The 24,509-nt window shown below is 49.0% G+C and overlaps 1 protein-coding gene across 1 annotated transcript; it reads left to right on the top strand.

Annotated features, from left to right (window-relative positions):
• Positions 1-14,336: 14,336 nt before the first annotated feature.
• On the top strand, positions 14,337-21,158 carry LOC141996206 (zinc finger protein RFP-like). Its single transcript, XM_074968173.1, has 7 exons — positions 14,337-14,758; positions 16,089-16,184; positions 16,970-17,200; positions 17,460-17,482; positions 18,180-18,295; positions 18,996-19,037; positions 20,644-21,158. Exons 1-7 carry the CDS (start codon positions 14,342-14,344, stop codon positions 21,156-21,158), a joined length of 1,440 nt encoding a protein of 479 aa, XP_074824274.1. The 5' UTR covers positions 14,337-14,341.
• The last annotated feature ends 3,351 nt before the right edge of the window (positions 21,159-24,509 follow it).

Here is a 24,509-nt window from a genome sequence, read left to right as displayed (position 1 = left end):
AGGCCTGTGTTTTAGCCACACTTGCTCACCAGGGCAATACATCTCCACCGACCCTGGGACGCTCTCCATACACTCCCCACCCCAAGGAAACCCTGTTCTGCTCCTTTCATGGGGATGCCTGGGATGGTGCCTCACGCTGTGTCCCTGCGGTCTCAGCTCCCGAGGCCTCTGCCCCTCACCCAGCGCCCCCCGGCTCAGCCCCACCCCTGGGTGCTGCTCCTCTCCAGAGCGTGGAATGAGCTGAGCACGGGCAGCTCGGATAAGAGGCCAGGGGAGGCTGAGCCTCCCCCAAAAGGCCGTCCATGCGGGGGGGAAACGCTGGGGATGTGGGGCGGGTCTCCCCTCCGGAGGCCCGTGGGCCCGTGGTCATCTTTCGAGCGCTGCAAGCGAAGCTCCAGAGAAGTGGGGGCCCCGCCTGCACCCCGCTCCCCTCTGTCTCTTAGCCCGATGCCCTGCTCTTGCTCTGCCTCTTCTCATCCCCCCTCCGCCTCTTCCCCCAAAACCTGCGCCCCACCCCCCCTCGACCTTTTCCCCCGCGGCCCCGTCTTCTCGTGCCTCTTCCTGTCCTGCTCCACCTCCTTCCCCAAGGACCCCACGGCCCCCCGCTCACTGAAGACAGAGAAAAGGGACGGGTGCCTGGCCCCATGGCCCCCCGGTAGTCCCCCTTAGGGGAAAAGAGCAGAGAGGAGCAAGCAGGGGGTGAGTGGAGTCTTGGGGGAAGAGGCGGAGAAGAGCGAGGGGCAGGTAGGGGGACCTCAGGGGCCAGAGGAGTGAACAGTGGGTGGGCGGGGCCTCGGGGGAAGAAGATGACCGGGGGCGGGGCCTCTGTGGCAGGGCCATGCTCTAGGCGCCGGTGGCCCCCCAACTTCTCGGGATCATCGGAAACCCAGGATGAAGGTGACACAGGGCCTGGTTCTTCTTTGGGCTAAGATTCCATCACACCTCTCCCTTCCTGGCAGTGTGAAGGGGCTGGACAGGGGCATAAAGCCCTCCAGACACGGCCGGAGACAGGGAAAGGGCCGTCAATGCGGAAGAGAATCAGGCCCAGAGTTAGACAAGGGTGCAGAGAATATTCTGGATTCTGGTCATTGCACTTCGCCCTTGCTAGAAATGCTTCCTGTATTTTCTCCATTTCACTCCCTGACTCTCGATCTCTGCCCCTTTCCCCGTTTCGTCCTCAGAATTAGCACGTTCAGCCAGTTAATCGCAGCAATCCCGCCATAACACGGCAGCCTGAAATCTCAGCTCTCCCCTGCCCCTCGCACGAGACCTGCTGCCAGCTGAACTGGAGAAAGAATGGGGAACGACTCTGGCAGAGGGTGTGAAACAGACACCCGGAAAAGGTGAGTTTTCACAGGGATTTCCTCAAATTAGGAGAAACTTGGGGTCCCAGTTAGTGCCCAGAAAACCCTTCAGGGATCAAACAAACCAGAGGCCCAGCCCACCCCGATCTGGGCTCCACGTGGGAGTGAGCAGGGGGCTGCTGAGACACACAGAGACTGCTGGGCACGCACGGACTGTGGCTGGGGAGGGGGCTGCCAGGCCTCCCCCCACAGACTGACACTGAGGGAGGAGTGGGCAGTTGCACAGACCTGCAGTAACCACACGGATTGTGAGGTTTGCTCCACTCCTGTCTCCAGTGGCGCTGATGTTACTCCCTGAGCCTGCTGGGCTCCACCTCTAACTCTCTGATTCTCTCTCATCCCTACAGTGACCATGACCAGGGTCAGCAACCTTTGGCTCCCGGCCCGTCAGGGTAAGCCGCTGGCGGGCCAGGACAGTTTGTTTACCTGGAGTGTCCGCAGGCACAGAGCCCCGCAGCTCCCAGTGGCTGCAGTTCACTATTCCCTGCCAATGGGAGCTGCAGGAAGCAGCAGCCAGCACATCCCTGGGCCCGTGCCACTTCCCGCATTGGCCTGGAGCAGTGAACCGCGGCCACTGGGAGCTGTGGGGCTCCATGCCTGCGGATGCTACAGGTAATCAAACCGTCCCGGCCCACCAGTGGCTTACCCTGACTGGCCACTGTGTCCATGTACAGATACGTTGCCAACCCCTGACTGTGACTCTGGATCCAGACAGGGATCCTCCCCAAATTGGCCTGTCTGAGGATTGGAAAAGTGTTAGATGGGGACACACCTGTCAGAATCTGCCCAACAAGCCAGAGAGATTTGACTCTAGGGCCTGTGTGTTGGGCTATGAGGGGTTCACCTTGGGGAGAGGTTACTGGGAGGTGGAGGTGATGGATGGGGAGTGCTGGGCTGGGGGTGGGGGGGGCAGAGAATCTGTGCGGAGGAAGGAATGGATCAGACATTTCCCTGAGGAGTGTGACTGGGACCAGTACCAGGCTCTCACCTCCCCTCTCACCCTCCTGCCCCTGCCCCGGCTCCCTGAGAGGATCTGGATTTCTCTGGACTATGAAGGGGGAATGTGGAATTTTTTGATGCTGATAACGAGGCTCCAATCTTCACTTTCCCAACAGCCTCTTTCAATGGAGAGAGAATCTGCCCCTGGCTCTGGGCTGGGGCAAAGTATCCCAGCTCAGACTGTGTCCTGAGACACCAGGGGAATATCCCATGGGGTACTATCAGCTGGTCTTCTGTAGTCTCTGGTGTCCACCTCACTATGATCTGGGAAGACTCCCATCTATCACTCTAGCAGAAACCTCTTCTATCCCCTTAGCTCCTAGCCTCTATGATCCTGAGAGTAAATTATCTCAGTGGGTCGCTCAGTCCATTGTGAAGCCAGTGCCTGTGGGAGGAAACAGGGCTGGGTCAATGTGTTAGGAGTCCACTGAACCTCCACACAGAGCAGTGGGAAATAAAGACAAAACCTCGCTTAACTTTGCAGAAGGTTTTTCCCACTTATAAGTGTGATGGCGCCACCGCAGCCAGTACCCTGGGGACTGACCCAGCCATCTCTAGAGCTAGAGCCGGCACTGCTCCAGAGGTCTGACTCCTGAGCTGAGCCTGTAGCAGGCTCCCCCTCTATGGCCTGGGCAGGGAAAGGGGCTCTAACACATTCACCAGCACAGGGTACAATGACCACAGCACAGACCAGGAGGAGACAGCGCTCATGAAATCTGGTGACCAAAGGGACAAACACAGCCCCGGGCAGCCAGGAGCTAGTGGAACGTGCTCTTTGGCAACATGGAACGTGGGAATCTTTGTTGGGGTGGGGAAGAAAAGAGTCAAAAGAAACATGAAAGCCCCAGTATATGTGTAACCCTTCTGCCAGGCCAAGTTGATAGCAGCAAGGACTGGGTTCAGTACACGGGGTCCCCTCTCATCAAAGCAAATGTAAAACTGGCTTGAGACCCCACCCAGTGACCTGGGAAAATCCTACACACCCCCTGGGCGCCTCAAAGAGGCAATACTTCCCCTCTCCCAAGCATAGGGTCTCGGTGTAGCAGAGAATCTTTAATAACATGAGGTAAACGACATCAGCATTAAATTGGGAAAACACCACAACTAGTGTTCATTAACCAAACCATGAGCAAAGACCCACCCCAGCAAATTGGGCCACATCCTTTCACTCGGGTTCTTGAGTCCCAGAACCCAAACGTCTCTTGAGTCCAGCAATCCAAAAAATCACCCAAAGTCCAAAAGGTCAGGCCCCAGAGTTCAAAAGTTCATCTGCAGAGTGTTACTCCCCAGTCCGGCTAAAAATGTGCCTGTGGGGGGGGAAAAGAGGTAAGGGGCACCTTACGTGTCCTGAAGCTGACCGCCCCACAGCTCCACAGGGCTCTGCTGTCTCACGAACGGCTCCGCTCCGCTCCGTCATCTCACGAACAGCTCGGCTCCACTCGCCGTCTCACAAACGCTCCGCCAGCCTATCCACAAACAACACCACTGCACTCTAGATCTTCCGGCTCCCCACTACTTGACACAGTGCTCAGTGATTCCAGCTCTCAGTGATTCCAGCTCATAGTAGTGGGAGCCCTAGTGCTGGGGCACCATAAGTCCAAAGTGAATTCAGCACAGCACCTGTAGCGAGACCCTTAATAGACCCAAAATTAGCTCTGACATTCCACAGCGGAGAGAGACAGCAGTGCAATTGGTGTCAATCCTGCCACCCAGGTAAGCATGCCTCACAAAGGGGCCCACACCACCAGGTGCTAATGCCTGTCTCAAGCCTCTCTCAATTCACAGTTTTGGAACCCATATCCCTTGCCTAGCGAGTGCTACTTAGTTGATGCCGAGTCCCTCCATCATAACAAAAGGCCAAGTGCAGTTCCACTGTCCTTGTTTCCCATAATCAGGGTAATAACAATTTATTCTTCCTGCCCCAATAACAGAGACACTGGGGATCCCACAGCAGCCAAAGTGACCATTTGGGCAGCTACGGCCTCATTCTAGGCGGGGTGGGTGTGTCTATGCAAATGAGATCAGCCCCTGAAGTTCTTTTCCACAACTTGCCACACCTCACCACCAGATGTCAGGGTGGAGCTCATCCTGACTCTGCTTACATATGTATTTGAAGATAACAATTTGAGCAACCCAAATAAAAACATGAGGAGTTCGGTCAGCCCCTCCCACCTTCAAATAGCTGTGCAGCTGATGGAAAGCCCAGAACTCACCACAAACCCCACACACCAAATCCCCTCTCACACATGGAGTCAGTCTCCGCTGTAGCTTAGGGGCACCCAGAGGCATCTCTCCTCGGCTGGTCTGCGCCAGTCCTGGTAGCAGCACTGCTCCACCTTGTCCCACCCCAATGAGGAGCTACCTGATCCAGGTCCGTAACTTCAGCTCAGCTTTCCCAGCTGGCTGGGCTGGGGCGCTGTGAAGTCAGTTCTGCTCTGTGGTCACTGGTCCAGCTGCTCTCTGCTGGGGAGTCAGTGCTGCTCCAGTCAGTCCTCATGTAACCTCTGCTCTACTCCACCATCATCCAGCCAGGCCGATTCCTCCATGCGGGGCTGGGGGCAGGGGAAGAGGTTTTCAGAGAGCAGGGCTCTGGAGGAAGGAGAAGGCTAGAGACAGCTGTCAGGAAGCAGGACTATGTGGGAAAAGGGGGCTGGGAGAAGTGGGAGAGAGGTGAAGGGAGATCTCAGAAAGCTGGTCTCAGAAGGGAGATGGGAGGGCAGGGAATATTGGAGGAGGATTATTTCATGGGGTATTGAATTAATGATCATTAATTTCTGTGATAATTATAAATATTTATATATGATGGGCCAAAGATATTTATTTTATTGATTACATTATGTATTTGTATTTATTATATTAATTTCTTTAATATGAGAATTTATTTTTTATATTTTCAACTTGAAATTATCTCTGGAACATTTGGAAGGGGAGGCAACAGTTAAAAAAACCAAACATTCAACCCCAAACCAGAATTTTTAAAAATATGTATATCTTAAAATTCTCCTGAATTTTAGGCCAATCTCGTGATCGTTGGTGGTGTTTTGAACTCTGAGGCACTAGTGGGCAGAAGACAGTGGGGCTGGAGTGGGGAATCTGGGAATTGAATGGAATAAAATGAATAGAAGTGAAAAGGAAAAGGCCCCGATGGTCAGACATATTTAGGCACCTAACTCCCTTTGAGATCAATGGGAGTCAGGCACTTAAAATCCTTTGAGGAACTGCTTGACTGTGAGATTTGTAGATTCCATTGAAAGTGATGGTGTCGTTTGTTATTTAAAGAATTCATCACTTTAATGCTTTAGTTGAGGAGAAATGTAGCCATTTCAGTGCCTTGAAAAAGTGCTTTGTAAAAATGTTGTTCCTGGTTTCTGTTCTGATTATTAAATGATCCCTTTCGAGGTATTCAAATCCTGCACATTTCCTACGAATCAGTTTAAAATAAAGTTATTTTCTGCCTGGTGAATTTTCCACTTTTTTGTTTTGTTTTAGCCAGGAGCAGGTATGCTCAGGGGATTAGAATAGCCACTGACAGACAGAGTGGCCGTGAGAAGGGGGAAGACAGGAAGCTGAAGCTGTGGTTGGTTGTTGCATCATTTTTTGTACCTCCCTGGCAGGAATGCAGCTGTGAGCATGGATGGTGAGTTAAAAGCCTGGGGGGCAGAGAGAGCTTCCACCAACATGGCCTGGATGAAAAGAGCAAAAGGTGAAGAGAGGTTAGACCAACATGGCAGCACCCTGCCGGGACTCAGAACTCAGTTATTTAAATCCCCCTATTGAAGTTGTGTCATAATGTATCACGCAATACGTAATGGAAGTGGTCCCCTCTCACATTTGGGTTTCCGTCTGGTGGTTCTTCTCGCTGTGATTCAGCAAGATCTTGGGTCTCTGGGGCTGTGGCCTGGTCTACATGACAAGGTTAGCCTGATGTCAGCCTATTTGTACATGTCTCTGTCAAGCTGTCCTGCCATGGCTCCAGACCATGCATACCAACCTTCAGGCAGACTGTTAGTCAGCAGGGCACAAACCCCACATTGGCAGGGAGTTCTATACTTAGATTTCACCAACCGATTATCAAATGTAACCTCCTCAAACATTACAACAGCCTTAGTCTGGAAACATAGGCAGTCCCCTTTAATGCCCCAGTCTATCCTGCTGCTCAGGTAAGCATGCCTTTGTGATAGATGGTCCCTTACACCACCTATCACAGCAATATTCAGGTTATGCCCAGTCCCAAAGGACCAGTCATTTAGCCTAGATCAATTGCACCTTAGATCTTACACCAAAGACAATGCTTATACCCAATCTTATAATAAACTATCTAAAGATGTATTAACTAGGGAAAGGAAATAAGAGAGTTATGTGCAAGGTTAAAGCAGGTGAACAGAGATACACACAAATGAGTTCCAATCTTAAGTCTCAAAAAGTGAAAGAGGCTTCTATAATAAGCACACTCTAGATGTGCTTTAGGGCTAGTCCAGACCAAGCACTGGGGACCTTTTGCTTTACGCTTAGTAATCCTTGCCCCTCAGAGTCCCAGCAACATAAGAGATAAAGTTCCTCCTCGTCAGGGCTTTTTATTCCATCCCCCCCTTCTGCTTTGAATCGCAAATTCACTGTTGGGAGGAATTCACTTGAACGTCTCCTCTTCATGGTGGGCAGAGCAATCAACAGTCTTTTGTCCCCTGATGTTGCAGAATGGTTTGTCTGGTGTCAATGGGCCTTCTTTGTGGGTGATTTAGAGTTACAGAGCAACCACCTAAATATCACCTTATAACACGGGACACAGATATTACGAGTGAGACTAACACATGCAGAAGCTTACAAGCTTTTCATAAAGTCCAAACACTAAACACATTCTTATAAACTCTAATCCCTGTTTTAACAATACTAACAGACTGGTGCGCCAGATGGGTTCCAGCTCTGTGCTTGGCAATGTTCAGCTGACACCTAGGGGCCTTGGCATGAGCTGGCACGTGGTCTGCCAGCACCACAATAAACTTTCAAATTCCACTTTACAGGGGTCCTGATGACTGACAGCCTTGCTTCTCACTGCCCAGTGCATTCTGTGCAGCCATTGCTGTACCTGTAACCTGCTCCCTTTTCCCAAGTGCTCTATTCAGTAGGGATCCTCCCAGCACCCCTCCAGGCACTGTGAATCCTTCACACCCTGGAGACTGAACAGACCTCGGCTGTGTGTTCTAGATCCCGGGCTGGACCCTGGAGTACACAGCAGGCCTGAGTTCCACTCCCACCACTGGGGAAGTGAACTGAAGACTGTCTGGGCAACTGAAGAAGTCAAAGGATAAGGGCACAGGATACCTCTTGAATGGAAGAGATTTTGAAGGACTCTGCCCCAGAAGGGGAAAACATATATAGTGACCTGGGCAAAGGGCCAGGTCACAAAGAGGCAGCAGCAGCTCCTGGAGTGAAAGAGGGGCTGCAGACTGAGACTGACAGGCGGAGATGCAGCGTGCAACTGCAAGAAGGAGCATCAGCCACAGACAGCTAATCCTCATGATAGTCAGGAGACGGCACCAGACAGTGGTGACTAGAGCACACCATCATAAGGTGCCATTGGTGGAGCACAGAAAAGAAAGGTGCATTTAGCCTGAAACTCAAACACCCCCTTTCTGGGTGAGAGCGTCTAACCACTTCGACAGACATTATCAAAGAGGCTGCTCATCTCCGTCCCCCACCACACCTTTCCCAGGCTAAATTTCATTCCTGCTGGGACGGTGCCCCCCATAATGCTTTATGGAGCTGTGCTTATGAGCGTACATGTGACATAACTGGAATATGTGTTATGCTAGATACGCCATGTAACCTATCTTTGCAAAGGTTCTGATCTACTGAATGTATTCCTCCTATTCGTATGCATGGATCATTTGTATATCTGAAGTTACGAGCATTGGCTCTGTGCTTGTATTGAAAGTGTTTGCTGTAGGAAGCACATCAGGCAAATTTGGTCAACATAGTGTGAAGGGGTTATTCATGTAATTGGGAGCACTTATCTAACAATGGACTTTGGGAGACGCCAATCCACATCTGAGCTTTCCTGGGAACGTTCAAACTAACACGTAAACAATGGCATTAGCCTGCCAAAAGCTGAATCATTCATAGACATGTGACTTGCCCAGGTGACTGCAAAACTCCATCTGAGGGGTTTCCACTCAGAAGAGAAAGACTATATAAGCACCTGGAAACCCCTCCATTTGGTCTTCAGCTGGCTCAGATGATAGCCTCTCCACCCCAAAGAGATGCCTGAAAGGAACTGGAACAAAGGACAGTAACTACAGGGGTGGGAGTGTTTGCTGGACCCAGATGAGGAAGGAGCCTAGTCTGTCAAAGAAGCTTATTGGAACATCTCTGAGGGTGAGATTTCCCTGCATTTAGTTTCCTTCTGTATTAGGCTTAGACTTGCGTGTTTTCTTTTATTTTGTTTGGTAATTTACTTTGTTGTGTCTGTTATTACTTGGAACCACTTAAATCCTACTTTTTATATTTAATAAAATCACTTTTTACTTATTAATTAACCCAGAGCAAGTATTAATACCTGCGGGGGCAAACAGTTGTGCGTATCTCTCTATCAGTGTTATAGAGGGCGAACAATTTATGAGTTTACCCTGTATATGCTTTATACAAAGTAAAACAGATTTATTTGGAGTTTGGATCCCATTGGGAACTGGGTATCTGGGTGTTGGAGACAGGAACACTTCTTAAGCAGTTTTCAGTTAAGCCTGCAGCTTTTGGGGGACATGGTTCAGACCTGGGTCTGTGTTTGTAGCAAGCTAGCGTGTCTGGCACAACCAGGCAGGGTACTGAAGTCCCAAGCTGCCAGGGAAAACGGGCTTAGAGGTAGTCTCAACACATCAAGTGGCAGTCCCAAAGGGGTTTCTGTGACACAACTCATCACAGTGGCTTAGTCGAGCAGGATCTGTGCACAGCTGATTGCTTTGAGACACTGGTAGTGATTTTAAGTGAGTTTCGGGTGTGGTGGCTGGAGAACAGACAAAGTGATTACTGGTTTGTTATTTTCTGTTTGTTTGTTTAGGGTGAGGGAAATAAGCACAAGAAAGCAGGAAAATGACTACCGGTAAGGCACCTACAAAACTAGAGGTGGCCAGACTGGAAGCAGAAGAGAAGGCAAAGGACCGCAAGTTTCAATTGAAGCTCAAAGAAGCAGAGACAGCCAGGGAGGAGACTGCACACACAAGGGCTATAGAGGCAGGGGCAGCCAGGGAGGAAGCTGCTCACAAAAGAGCCATGAAACTCAGGCAGTTGGAGGGTGACCAAAAAGGCAGGAGAAGGAGCGAGCGAAGCAGCTAGCCATGGAGTTAAAAGACAGAGAAATACAGGCCCAGAAGCATGAACTGACTGTTATGGAGTGGAAGAGACAAAGCCCTCCAGCAGCTGGCTCCACTTCCCCCAACATCCACAAATGGGAACGATTATATCCGCAGTATGGTGAGTCCAGTGATATTGCCAAATATTTCATCACCTTTGAGAGACTGTGCACCCTCCATGCAATCCCTGATGATCAAGAAATGACTACGTTGATGGCAAAATTGATTGGAAAAGCTCTGGATATATTCAATAAGATGCCTATTGATGATGCTTCAAACTATGGTAAATTTAAGGAACTGATTTTAAAACAGTTTCAGATTATACCTGAAACCTAAAGGGTTAAATTCAGGAATCTTAAGAGGGGATCTGAATTGAGTAAATGTGGCCTATGTAAATGAAATGAGAGATTTGTTAGACAAGTGGGTGAGGGGAAAAGGCATTACAAGCTTTGAAGGAATGTGTGATTTGGTTACTCAGGAACAGTTCCTGAATATGTGCAGTGATGACGTAAAACAGTATTTGTGGGACAAAAAGGTGGATGGAGTGGGTGGATTGGCTGAGTTTGCAGACTCTTTTGAGCCGTCACAAGCTGCAATTAAACATGAACCACTGGCAGAGGGGTACAGGGTTGAGGGAAAGCAGAATCACCATTTTACTCCTGGGAAAAAGGAAGCGGGGCGTTCACCTCCCCATTCCCCTGTTACCCATCCCAAATTTCCTGTGCAAGCAGAGGAGCCCAAGAGGTGCTCTCATTGTAAGTCCACTGAGCACCTGAGGAATAAATGTCCCTCGCTGAGTGAGAACAGGCAGCAAGTAACACATGAAGCTGCTGCTTCTCAGAGCCAGGCTACTGCTTCTTTCCACACAGGATTTGTAAAGGTTGCTTCTACACAACCAAGCAGCGTGCACATGCATGCTGTTAAACTTAATGGCAAAGTACTCCACGGTTTAAGAGACACGGGTGCAGAGATTTCTGTGGTCAGGAGGGAGACCAGGAGAAGGATTTGTTGCCAGGGAAAATGGCAGAATTAGAACTGGCGGGAGGTTACAAAGTCCTTGCACCTTTAGCTACAGTGCACATGGAAACTCGTGATTTGCAGGCTGAACTGACTGTTGCAACAGAGGCACGCAATTTTGCACCATTTCTACTGGGGAATGATATCTTTGATGTGGCAGAATCTGTCCTAGGGTTTGTGAGCAGCAAGAAGGAATCTTGTGCTGAAAGCTCCAGAGGGGAGGGTAAAGTCACATGTTCTGCCGGGGAAATAAGGGAGTGTCTCTTTAATTCCTCTATAAGAGTGGAAAATGCAGCTTTGAGGGAAGGGGTGGTCAAAAGCAGTTCCGGTAGCCCTGGGGCTCAAGGCAAGTCCCTGCGAAAGTGGCTGGATAAAGCCAGCTCCTGTCCTGTCATCTCTCTGGGGGTGGGGCGCATCCCACCGAGGCCGTCCCAGCTGCTGGCTGCCAGGAAGCTGCAGGTCGGCAGGGACGGGTCCTGCCCTGGGGTGCACAGAGGCATGTACCCCAAAGGTGGAAGTTGGGGTCCTGGTGACCTCTGCGGTGGGAACAGACCCCGGGGACTCTGTAGCTGGAAGGAAGCCCAATCTGAGTTGGGGGGGGGGGGGGGTTTCTGGCCAGTGAAGGGTCTGTCACAGCTGAGCCCACAGCTGGACCAGGGTCATCTTCCCTATTTGGGGGACCACAGGAGTGTCTGACCCAGAGGGGAGCCCAGAGAGGGAAGCCCAGACGGACACAGCTCTGTGACACTGAATCGTTTGTACATTAGGTTGCTTTGGCATGTTTTGTTTTTCTTTTGACAAATCCAAGTGACCTATTATTTATCATGCTTTTATCCTCTAGGTGCTCACAAATGGATTGGGTAATAATTTGTTCCAGTATCTTTTCAGGTATCGAAGTCAGGCTGACTGGTCTATGATATCCAGGGGCCGCCTCTTTGGTCCCCTTTTAAAATATAAGTGCTCTGTGTGCCTTTTTCCTGTCCTCCCGGACCTCACCCGTCCTCCTGGAGTTCTCAAAGATAATTGTTAATGGTTCCAAAATTGCTTAAGCACCCTAGGACGAATTACATCAGGCTCTTCTGACTTGAATACATTGAACTTATCTAGATATTCTTTAACCTGTTCTTCCCCTTTCTTTGTGGATGAGAGAGAGATGTTTGAATCTCTGTTTCTCTTTCTCATCTCTAGAAACAGCGGAGCCCCAAGGAGCAGCTGATCTGTGGATGCAGTCAGAACAGGAGAGGGGAATGGATGTGGGCCAGAGGGCTGAGTAGAGGCAGTGACGGGCATTCAGAGATATCCTGTATATTTTAGAACAGGCCTGAAAATTCATAAGTTTTTTACTTCATGTAATCAATTCTTGTCCACTATTTCCCCTCAGTGTGCATATGTCTGGCCTCATGATTGTGGAGAGGGACAGTGCAATGACTGTCGGGGTGGGGGAGTTAAGGGGGTAGCGAAAGAAGAGAGCAAACCCAGGTTCTAGTCTTTGCTCTGTCAACATTTTTCTGTGGACGTTAAGCAAATCCTTATTCACTCCGTGCCTCACTGTCCTCATCTGTATAAAAAAGGGGATAACAGCCCTTCTCTGCCTCATGCAGGTGCTGTGAAGTATGTGCTCAGATACTATGAGGACAGAGGCTTTTTACCTACCTTAGTCAGCAGTGCAGCCCTTTCCACATCAGCAAACATCTCACATCGGTGTTGTCCTGGCTCTTACCATTTTATCCCAGTTCTTTCAATTCTTTTCTAAATGCCCCAGCTCTCGGTGTGCTGTGCTTAGATGAGAAGAGCAGTTTTCTCTAAAAAAATTTAGTCTAGCAGAAAATCTTGAGAATGAAACCAGAGCGACACCCAAAAGCTAACAAACAAACAAAACTAAAATGTCAGTCGAATAAAGGAAAATGTAGGTTTTGTTTGTTTTGTTTTAAATCTCTGTGACAGTTCGGATCACAGAAACCCCCTGGGAGCTGCCACCTGATGTGCCAAGACTACTTCTGCTCCTGCTTTCCTGCCCTGTCAGCTTAGGACTTCAGTGCCCTGCCTGGTTTGAGCCAGACCCACAAGCCTGCTGCAAACCCAGACCCAGGTCTGAACCACATCCCCTAACAGCTGTAGGCTTAATTAAAAGCAACTTAGGAAGTGTTCCTGTCCTTGATACTCAGATGCCCAACTCCCAAAGGGGTCCAAACCCTAAATAAATCCGTTTAAAGCTTATACTGGGTAAACTCATAAATTGTACGCCCTCTATAGCACTGATAGAGAGATATGCACAGCTGTTTCTTCCCCTCCCCCAGTATTAATATATACTCTGGGTTAATTAATAAGTGATTTTATTAAATACAGAAAGTAGGATTTAAGTGGTTCCAAGTAGTAACAGACAGAACAAAGTGAATTACCAAGCAAAATAAAATAGAACACGCAAGTCTATGTCTAAGAAAACTGAATACAGATAATAACCTCACCAATTCCCATAAGCTTTCTTTTATAGACTAATCTCCTTCTAGTCTGGGTCCAGCAATCACTCACACCCCTTGTAGTTACTGTCCTTTGTTCCAGTTTCTTTCAGGTATCTTTGGGGGAGGCTCTCTCTTTAGCCAGCTGAAGACAAAATGGAGAGGTCTCCCAGGGGTTTAAATAGACTTTCTCTTGTGGGTGGCAACCCCCTCCTCTCTCCTATGCAAAGCCCAGCTACAAAATGGAGTTTGGAGTTAAGTGGGCAAGTCACATGTCCATGCATGACTGAGTTCCTTACCAGCCAAGACACATTCCTGGGAAAGCCCAGATGTGGATTGGTGTCTCCAAGTTCTTTGTTGGCTTAAGGGCTTCTTGACTGGGCACTTACTGAGAACAGTCTTTTCTCAGGAAGCTGACCAACTGCTTCACTAAAACCTACTTAGAATCAGACAAGTATACAGCCAATATTCATAACTTCGAATACAACAATGACACATGTATACAAAAATAGGATGAATAGATTCAGTAGATCATAACCGTTACAGAGATATGTTTCATGGCATATGTAGCATAAAACATATTCCAGTTATGTCATATATACAGTCATAAGCATATTTCCATAAAATCATATAGAGTGCGTCACAGTCTCATAAATCTGAAGCCTGGAGAACAATTTCAAGATTTTTGCTTCAGCCACAAGGGCTAGAAACTTCCGCATTTTAGAAACTGGCAGGCAAGATTCTCAGCTAGTCACCATGCTTCCAGGAGCTGGGTGTTAAAGCGCCACTAAATGGCCTCGACTCATGATAAAACCATGAGAGTTGGAGACACCGGGGCGCCTTGACACTGAGTCCAAACAGCCTTGGTGCCAATGGCAAACAGGCCTTTCAAACACTGATTCCCTTTAACCAACTTTTCAGCTTGTGAATTTAATATCACCCCTTAGAGACACAGGGGGCTGATTGCAGGACCAGAGCCTTATTAGCGCATTTTCCACAAAAGCTTCTGGGGTGGAATGTTGCCAGGGGGCTGGTTCCAGCTGAGCAACCAGCATGAGTCAGTGCCAGGAAGGGAAACACCCTGTTCTTATTGCAGGGGGGGGTCAGTTCCACTGAGCTAAGGAAAGTGAAACTAACCCAGTTCCACTGCCCAGAGGGAGCCATGGCTGCAGAGAGCCCCTTGGAAAGTCTCCAGAATGAAGCTGCTTGTCCCATCTGTTGGGAGCTTCTTAAAAATCCAGTGGTTATAGACTGTGGGCACAGTTTCTGCCAAGTCTGCATCACCCAGTGCTGGGAAGGATCTGATGCGAATTTCACCTGCCCCCAGTGCAGAGAAACAGCTCAGCAGAGAAACCTCAGACTGAACAGGCAGCTGGCAAATGTCCTAGAAATAGCCAAAGGTCTGAGTTTCCAGGCAGCAAAGACAGCAGGAGGGAAGGGGGTGTGCGGGGATCACCAGGAGCCTCTCAACCTGTTCTGTGAGGAGGATCAAAGTCCCATCTGCATGGTGTGTGACAGATCCCGGGCGCACCGAGCTCACACAGTGGTTCCCATCGAGGAGGCTGCCCAGGAGTACAAGGTAGGGAATCACTGTCCTGTCTGGTTGATTCTATGTTAATTACAGGTTAACTTTGTCAATAACTCACGGGTCATGCTTAATTTCTCCCTCCTACAGCTGTGGATGTAACTGCATCATTCAGCTCCGTAAAGCCTTCACAGTATGAAAAATGATATTAAAAGAAATGTACAGGGTAAGGTGGCTAATGAGACGAAAATGAAGACTTTAAATATGATGGATGTGGGAAACATTTCTCTGAGCAGCTGAAGCCATTTCAAATCTAGTTCCCATTAGTGAGATAAGTGATAAGGGATCCTACAGCCCAACTTAAGCTGCTAAATGATCAGTGAGGTTTAAATCACTAGAGCTGCAGGCTGATCTATGTGAGAGTGCTGCCTTCAGACTGGAGAAGGGGGAGTTACGAGCTGTTGCTATTACTAAATTTATTGTTGTTGTTATTATTAATAATAATAATAATTAATAATAATATTTGCATCCCAGTAACGACTACAAATCCCAGATGAGATCTGTCCTGGATTCTGCAGGGCCCCTACAAAACACAGAGACAATCCCCGTCCTGAGGAGTTTACAGTCTAAATAGACAAGAGACACAAAGGGTGGGAGGGGAAAATTGAACCATAGAGAGGGGCTTTGACGTGCCCAGAAAATGAGTGGCTGGGAGCAGAAACCGGGTCTTCTAAGGCCTAGGCCAAAGCTCCAACTGCTGGGCCATGTTGCCTCCCCAACAGTACCTGCTTGTGATGAAGTGTGGCCGTTTCAAGGCCGAGGCCTTGATGATAATCCCAGACCCAGAAGGGAGATGAGGTTTCCCACTGGGGTTCTGAATTCCCGTATTGCTCCATGAGGGGTTAATACTCAGAGGCCGACCAGCAATAGGGGAGGTCACTGAGCCAAACTCTGTGTGGACCCTCAGCACCTTGAATCCAAACACAGAAGGGCCCCAGACAGCGCAGGTCCAAATCAGATACCATTGGGATTAGACTGGATTGCAGTCTGTACTGTGTTATTGTGTATGTGGCCAAGCACCAGCCAAAGTTGTTAGCGAAAACTTGTCAAATGTAGGTTTATTGATTCACCACCATGTGACTCCAGTTTCTTGCCAGTTTAACTCAATGGAGAAAGAGGACAAATAATTCTAAACTGTCTGAATATAAAACAGTCCTAGTCTCTGTTAATGAGGTTTTATTTCCTTGTGGTTCCTGATGTCATGGACCCTGTAGAGCTGACAGTCACCTACAGAGTCTTCGGTTGCAATGGAAAAACACCCCTTTCCACAAACACACTCTGAACCCTCAAAATAAACTCCCTCAAATCATTTCTGTTTCTCCAGGGAAAGATTCAGGCCCATTTGGAGACTCTGCAGGAAGAGAGAGAAAAGCTGCTGGGATTTAAAGTGACTGGAGCGAGGAAAACCTGGGAATATCTGGTAGGTGCCCAATGTTATTAACCTGCAGAGACTTGCAGTGGGAGGTCTGTTGGGAAACAGATTCCACTGTAGCCTTGGAGAAAGTGGGCTTGTGTGTGTTTCTCCATGACCAGAGATTGCTATGTTAGATTCATGTTTGCACACACACATACACTGGCCCTGCGAACTCCTCTGGCTGGATCAGGACAACATCATATTCTGCAGAATCTCAACTTTCATTCCAATTCATTTCTAGCCCTTGCGGCTTTCACAAAACTCCTCCCAAGGGAACTGACCTATATCCCGGGCAGCGCTGTCTGCCTGGGTCTGCAGGCATTTCTTGCCTTGTTTAATTGTTCCATTCTTTTTTCTCCCCTAGCATCTCTGTCAATCTAGTGCTGAGTCCTGCCTCCTTCTGCTCTGGGTCTGGATTAACATAGACCTCTGATAACACAGTGTCCTGCCCATGTTAGTCATAGAAAATTCCCATTGAGACATATTAGGGCTGGTGAGAATTAGGGTGACCAGATGTCCTGATTTTATAGGGACAGTCCTGATATTTGGGACTTTGTCTTGTATAGGCTCCTATTACCACCACCACCCCCATCCCCTGTCCCGAATTTTCACACTTGCTATCTGGTCACCGTAGTGGGAATGTGTTAGAAAATCCTCTCCCTATTAACCACGGGGTAAAGTCAAGTGTCAGACATCTTAGAGTTTGCAAAGAAATTGTGTCTCCTGCACATTCGGCACTCCATGAGAGGACCCTAGATTCTATGTCCCTGGCCTGCCATTTTTTTTAATAGATCCAGACAAAGGCCGAGAGGCAGAAGATTGTGTCTGAATTTCAGCAACTGCGGCAGTTCCTGGAGGAACAAGAGCGACTCCTGCTGGCCCGGCTGGAGAAGCTGGACAGGAAGGTTGTAAAGATACAGAATGACAATGTCAGTAAACTTTCTGAGGAGATTTCCCATCTCAGTGAGCTGATCAGTGAGCTGGAGGGGAAGGGTCAGAAGCCAGCGAGTGAATTCCTGCAGGTGAGACTGAGTTAGAAACATCCCACATCCCACCACAGGGACAGGACAGATCCTGAATCCTGGGCACCGGGGTGCAGAAGTCGGAGATCTCAGTGTCACTCATAGATATAAAGGTGACATTGAGTCAGCAGATCAATGGCTTGGGCCCCGGGCCAAGCTGCTTTTCCTAATATTTGCAAAATCCCTTCCCTGGGATCCCCAGCGGGTGGCGTCATGGCATGTGAGACTAAGGTTGTTTTTCTGTCTGTTTCCTCTCTAGGATTTCAGAAGCACCTTGAGCAGGTACATGGCTCTTTCTCACCCCCCTTGTACTTCACGATGCTGTGAAAGGGCTTGGAGAGAACATTAACAGCACATCTTCACAGGGCTCTACAGCCAAATGCGTGGGGCAGGGTCACTTCTTGGATAAAAATTTCTCTGATCAACTTAATTCTGAGGGTCTCTGCCTTTTATAGAATACTCTGGAATATCTATTCAGTGGGAAAGACTGACCTAAAGTATTTCCTGGAGATGTGACATCCTGAGGAACTGACTGCCTCAGGGTTCTGGAGATGCAATACGGGCCGTTCACCCCTAGTGTACTGGTAATAATCAGACCCTGCTCAGCAGGGATCAAGGGTCTTTTCCACTGGAAGTCTGTTTGGAGACCTGTGTGGAATGAGCTGGTTTGGGTGCAGCTGAGGTCTCAATCTACTACCTGAAAGAAAGATCTTGTAGCATGATGCACACAAGAAACATGGAGCATACCAGTATTGGTGCATGGAGGCCATCGAGAGAATTGGCCCTGGAGACTCAACTCCTCTTTTATCCTCAGATCTGCTCTGTCCAGGCCAGAGTGGAAGAGCATGAATTGGGCTTTTGGGGGAAGGTGGCACGGCCATGGTCTGTGCTGCAGGCCCCGTAGAGCAGTGACTTCCCCTAGCAAGGGATGATGGTGAGTTAGTGACTGAAATGTAATAATGAAATTCTCTCTCTCCAGGTATGAGAAGGGGAAGTTCCAGCAGCCAGTGGAGATTTCTCCAGAGCTAGAGAAGAGGCTCAGTGATTTCTCCCAAGAAAATATTGTTTTAATGGAGACTGTGAGGAAATTCAAAGGTACTGAGAGTTGGGATCTAGGAGGGGAAATCACGGTGTGTCTCTGAGACTGTGGGAGGAGTTAGACTCTGGCCAATTGGTTAATAATTAGGTTATGTATCTATTTAATAAAAAATGGAGAGTCATCAAATTGAGCAGGGGCCCAGGCACCAGGATGTCTCACGTTGATTCATTTAGAGCGCCTTGACAAAATCATTAAGGTAAAAATATAGCAAAACTTGGGGTACCTCAGTTTCTCTCTCCCAACTACACAACTCGAGCACAGGGCATGTGCTTGAGAGCAGTTTAGAACCCAACATTTCAGGCCATTCTTGAAATGTGGACCCAGCCCACCAGCTCTGGCCCCATATGGCAGCTGGTATTGGCCAAAAGGGAAGGCGTAAATCCTGGTGAGCCTCTCCAGCACAGGAGCCTCTTGTGTGTAATCCACAGCAGCTGGGAGCTGCAGAGGGGGCCATGCCTGTGGACACTCAATGTAAACAAAATGTCTCGCAGCCCGCCAGCGAATTACCCTGACGGGCTGCGTGCCAACTGTTGCTGACCCCTGAAATAGAAGGTTTCAGTTTAGTTATTATTAAAGAGGTGGGTATGTCTCTGTTTCTCTCTCATTATTAAGACATAATTATGTCAGTTAAGAGTGGGGATGTTATAAATATGACAGCATGAAATCTCACCTCTCTTTTATCCTTTCCATCTCCAGACACTCTGCTATCTGAACTGGAGACAGGAGCACACAGACAGGGTAAGATTGCAGGTGCAGGTTATCTTTAAAAAAGGAGAAAATTCCCATGAAAACATTTCCAAACCAACACCGACCAGACTTAAAAAGAAAACATTCACTGCTACGGAAATCCCACGCTGAAGGCACACAAACAGTCCTGACACCAACCTTAGCGCTCAGTTCATGTCCACACCAGTGAATAGAAACAGATACTGACCAACATCCAAACACCCTTAACTCTGACCCTGGGGTTTTCATAGAGATTCACAGGCCCTTCCAATATTAAACTGAGAGGAATGTGTAGAGAGCACTCTCCCCTTAGGGCAGACACATCCCTTTCCTTTACCCTGGAAGAGGGGGTCCCCTGCATAGCTTTTCTCCAACATCCGACCTTTCCTTAGGCCAGGGCTGGGCTCTCCCATTAGAGCTATTCACTGCTTCATGAATTGTGCTCTGAAATTCAGACAAAAAGAGGGAAATCCCTAGGCTCACACAGACCAGGTGAGAGATTTCAGGAGAGATTAACTTTCACTTCAGAGAAAAAATGCATGAAAACAGTTTTATGAACAAGTAGCTAAAGACACAAACCAAACCAACACCGACTGTGACACCCCCACCCCCAAGAAATAAAAATACAAACATGAAATGCTAAGGAGGTCCCATGCTGAAGTCAAACAAACAATCCTGACACCAGCCTTTGCACTGAGTCCATGAACAGACACACTTGCACTGAGCAAGACACAAATGTCCTGGTGTTTCCAGACCCGTCCACGTGCCTTTGAAATATTAAATTCAGGACATTGCCACACCTCTCTGCTTTTCCCTGGGTGAGGGGCTCTCTCCCCTTGTTCTTCACCAGTATCCCTCCTTTCTCTTCAGCTGGGCAGGCTGAGCTCCCCAGTTCTTCCTCAGTTAGAGATAGTGTGTCCCTATGATGCTGCCACCTTCTTTCTTCCCAAGACCACCCCCCATTTACCACTCTCTGGGCTGGAGTGGTTCTGCCCCAACGCCCTGTCCCCTCCTCTTCTCCCAGGCCAGGGACAGGAGGATGGGCTTAGTGTACAGCTTCCCCCTAGGTTTATATCTGGTGCCTCCCTCCTCTCACTCCTCTCTGCACAACGTCAGGTTCTTCCTCTCTGACCCTCAGAGGAGCAGCCCCAGCAGGGAGTTGCAGCAGGGAAGAGGGGAGAGAGGAGCAGTTTCTGCAGCCCCCACAGCAGGTCCCAGCAGCCATGGGGAGGAGCTGCCAGGGCATCTCTGCTGGGTCTCAGGCACTTAGGGCAGAGAAGCAGCTCCCCAGGCTGGCGTTGTAAATCCGAGACCAGGTGCTCTCATCTCTGTGACCCTTTCCCCCTCCAGACTCTTTGCCACCTGAGCTAGAGCCCAGCTGGGGAACAGGGAGCTGCAGCCTCTGTAACCAAATGAGAACGTACAAAAGTGGGTCCCATTACCCAGACTGAGAACTGCAGTGACATTTCTACTCAGTGTCAGGTGCCCAGGACAGAGGCAGCTCCCTGGGATCCAGGCCTGTCCCAGCCAGACCAGGGCTGCTGGGGAGTGTGAGAAATAGTCCCAGCCTCCCCCAGGACTGAGCCCTGCCCCTCACACTCTGATTCTCTCTCCCTAGTGACTGTGACTCTGGATCCAGACACGGCTCATCCCCAGCTCATCCTATCTGAGGATCGGAAAAGTGTGAGATGGGGATACACTCGGCAGGATCTGCCTGACAATCCTGAGCGATTTGACACTGAGCTCTGTGTGCTGGGCTGTGAGGGATTCACCTGGGGGAGACATTGCTGGGAGGTGGAGCTGGGCGATGGGAGGCGCTGGGCTGTGGGGGTGGCCAGAGAGTCTGTGAGGAGGAAAGGCTGGATCAGTCATAACCCTGAGGGGGGGATCTGGGCTGTGCAGCAGTGGGGGCATCAGTTCCAGGCTCTCACCTTCCCTGAGATCCCCCTTCCCCTGAGCCGGGTCCCCAGAAGGATCCGGGTTTCTCTGGACTGTGAATGGGGGCAGGTGGCATTTTTTGATGCTGATAACGAGGCCCCGATCTTCACTTTCCCACCAGCCTCTTTCACCGGGCAGCGAATCCGTCCCTGGTTCTGGGTCTGGACAGGATCCCAGCTCAGACAGTATTGTTGAGACATGGGGGGATATCACCAGGGGCGGCTCTACCAATTTTGACGCCCCCAGCAGTTGCCGCAGAATTGCTGCCGCCGCTGAAAGCCACCGTGGCGGGAAGAGCGGCAGAGCTGCCGCCGAACAGCCGCCGCGGGACAAGGACGGCCGCCCCAAGCACCTGCTTGGAAAGCTGGGGCCTGGAGCCGGCCCTGGATACGACTCTGGAGACCCTGAAATCAACCTCTCTAGTCTCACGCACCCTTGTCTTTGTGACATTGGACGTTTCCTGTCTTCCCTCAGACTTTCTGCCATGCAATCTCTATGACCCTGGAGGGCCTGATAGGTGTCTGACCTGTCAAAGTATAGAAAGCAGGGGCAGCTTCTCTACCTCCTCCAATCTCATCGACCCACGGCTTTTGCCGCCCATATGGCACTGTCCTCTATGGCGCAGGAGGACTCTGGGAATTCTGGCTCAGACAGTGCTCCTGAGACGCGGTGGGAATAGTTCAATGGGCATGAAAAAATGGGTGTCTCTAATCACAGTCATCCTAGTCTCTCTGATACTGGAGGACTCTCATCTACCTAGCCTGGGGCTCATCTTTATGACCTTGGAGGACACCTGTCTACCCAACTCCAATATCTAATCTCTGTGACACCCCCCCTCCCGCCCTGCAGCCCCAGGGATGGGAAGGAGGGGGTGTGAATAGCCGTGTGCTGGCTGGTACCGGCGGCCAATTCTCACCAATACGCCATACCGGCCTGCACCAGCCCACTTTCACCTCTGCTCATTAATTCCTACCCAGAGTTCATTTGCAATATTTCCACTTTAATGCCTTTCAGGACAATGCATCAAATTTTTGACTGTTTTTACCACATGGTCTGGTTATGAAAGTTCCCTCCCAGTTCTCTTTAAGCCTGACATTTACTTAATGTAAATAAAGCATATAAAAATGTTTCCTTGTTTATATCCCTTTCATTTTCCAGGTGTGATTTTTGAAGATAGTCCTGGATTTTTTTTTCTCCTGAACTGGTTGTGTCACCGAACACTAATGAGGATAAGCATGTATGTCACTCTGGGATTGTCTACAATGCAATGTAAGCCCAGGGTTATTGGGTCTGGAGTCAGCTGTCCCATGTTGGAGAACCCTGGGCTTGAGCGTCTACACTGTTTCTTAACCTTACATAAAGACATTTCTAACCTAGGGTCAAACCTAGGTCTCTGGTCTCCACACTGCAGCATGTAGACCTGAGTGAAACCAACCTTATCCCAGATTCCGACCTGAAATGTAGCCGCTGTGGCTCTTTGACCATGTTTCAGTGTAGCAAAACTTTTCTGCCCACCCTGCACTGTGGGAAAGCCTACATGAGAGTTCAAATCTTAATATACATCAGACAATCCACATACGAGAGAGACCCCACAAATGCTTGGATGATGGGAAAAGCTTCAGTTCCAGTTCATACCTTTCTAAACATTTCAGAATCCACATAGCACTGTATTTATAAATGCCTCGACTGGAAAAAGTTTCATTGATGATCAAACCTTACTTCACATCAGACAATCCACACAAGAGAGAGAACCCATAAATACTTGAAATGTGGGAAAAGCTTCAATAACTGCAGGAAAAACTTCAGTCTGAGCTCACACATTATTCCGCATTGGATAATTCACACAAGAAAGAGCTTGAAGGGGTACCTGCATTTCATGCTCACATGGCAGCAAGCATCAGCAAGTCCATACAGGGAAGAGCCCTCTCAGATGTCCTTAGCCTGGAAAATGCTTCAGGTGTAACTAACACCACATTGAACATCAGAGACTCCTACACACAGGGGAGACATTCTCTTAGTGCCTTGACTAGGCAACATACAAGTTGTCAGTCTCAACACACACAAGTTCAGGAATCATTTCCTTCTGGTTACGTTTCCACACTGTCAGTGGGCAACACAATCAAATCACCTTTATGCTTTCCTCGTGCCCTGGCTAGGGTATCAACTTGAATAGACAATGTTGCCGCACCCTTTCCCAGCAACACACTAGCATCAGGCAAAGCAACAGTACCAGAGTCATTTGGTCTCTGGGATTTTGTTAGGACACTAACTGGATGCAACCTAGTTACAGTGTCACTCTCCCTAGCAGACAAAAATTTAGGACCATTTCCTTTCTGGGTGTTGGTTGTAACCAGAACCAACTCTGAGACAACTGCACTACCCTCAACTATCACAGGCTGAGAGGCACCTTCTCTCTGCTCCACAGACAAAAAAGAGCTGGAGAAACCTTCCGCTTTAACAGACACTTGGGATATTATTTCCCTTTTCCCAGCACACATGGCTGTTCACAGACAACTGCTTTTAGACTGGGGTAGCTCCCTCCATGGGCAAGTCTGACATTTACTTAATGTACATTTACCCCTAACAGAGACAGGAACATTCCCTTCGCAGTCACAATCCTCCACACAGGTAACAGGTAAGGTACAGGGACACTCATCTTCCACTAACCTTGCCTTCCCCAACTGGTTAGACAAGCCCATCAGCTCACACAGCTGCCTCGGCTCATCAAAACTTTCCTTACCTTCCTCTCCCCTGTCCCAGCACTCAGGGCTGGTTACAGACAAATACTGAGATAGTGGGGTGTTGTGTATTTGGTTGTCATGGTAATAGAATCTTGTTGTTACTATGGCAACTAAGTTAGATTATTAGGGGATAGCCCAGCTGGTTTTGGCTGATTTTTGGTTAGTTCAGTGTGTGGCAATAAATGGATGCCTTTTAAGGTTTACAGCTCTCTGTGTCTCAAGTGATTTCTTCCTAAAACTGTTGCCCCCAAGGATACAACAATGTGGCGACAAGGATGGGATTCCTGTGCTTCCCCAGCAAGAGAAGAAAGTAGAAGTCAAGTACAACACCCCCCCTCCAAACTGTTGGAAGGGGGTGAGAACTGGCTTGTTTGCACTGACGGTGCAAACTGAAACTAAAACCATGGGTACACTTACGGGCCGCTGGAACCTTTTGAGGAGACTCTAGTGCAATGGCACATATATTCTGAGTGTTTTGAGCTTTTTGCTATTGCAAATGACATTACAGAAGAGAAGGTGCCAGTATTCTTAAGTGTTGTAGGGGCTAAGACCTATTCCCTGCTGCGCAGCTTACTACACCCTGTTAAGCCTGAGACCAAATCTTACAGTGACTCTGTGGAAATCCTGGGGTCCCATTTTTCTCCAAAACCATTGGTAATTACGGAAAGATATAGGTTCCACAAAAGAGACCAAAAAGAGGACGAAACAGTTATGCGATTTGTAGCAACTTTGAAAAAGCTTGAGGAACACTGTGAATTTAAGGAGCTATTAAATGACGCCCTCTGTGACAGGTTAGTGTGCGGCT

This window comes from Natator depressus, chromosome 11, assembly GCF_965152275.1.
Source record: "Natator depressus isolate rNatDep1 chromosome 11, rNatDep2.hap1, whole genome shotgun sequence".
In the NCBI taxonomy this organism is placed as follows: Eukaryota; Metazoa; Chordata; order Testudines; family Cheloniidae; genus Natator; species Natator depressus.
Note: the sequence above shows the minus strand (reverse complement) of the source record. Positions and strands in the feature narration are given on the sequence as shown.

Excerpts from the sequence above, each read along its gene's own strand:
- LOC141996206 (XM_074968173.1), top strand. The coding sequence starts at position 14,342 with ATGGCTGCAGAGAGCCCCTTGGAAAGTCTCCAGAATGAAGCTGCTTGT. Across the intron at positions 14,759-16,088 it reads AGGCTGCCCAGGAGTACAAG|GGAAAGATTCAGGCCCATTT; the intron begins GTAGGGAATCAC and ends CTGTTTCTCCAG. Across the intron at positions 16,185-16,969 it reads GGAAAACCTGGGAATATCTG|ATCCAGACAAAGGCCGAGAG; the intron begins GTAGGTGCCCAA and ends TTTTTTTAATAG.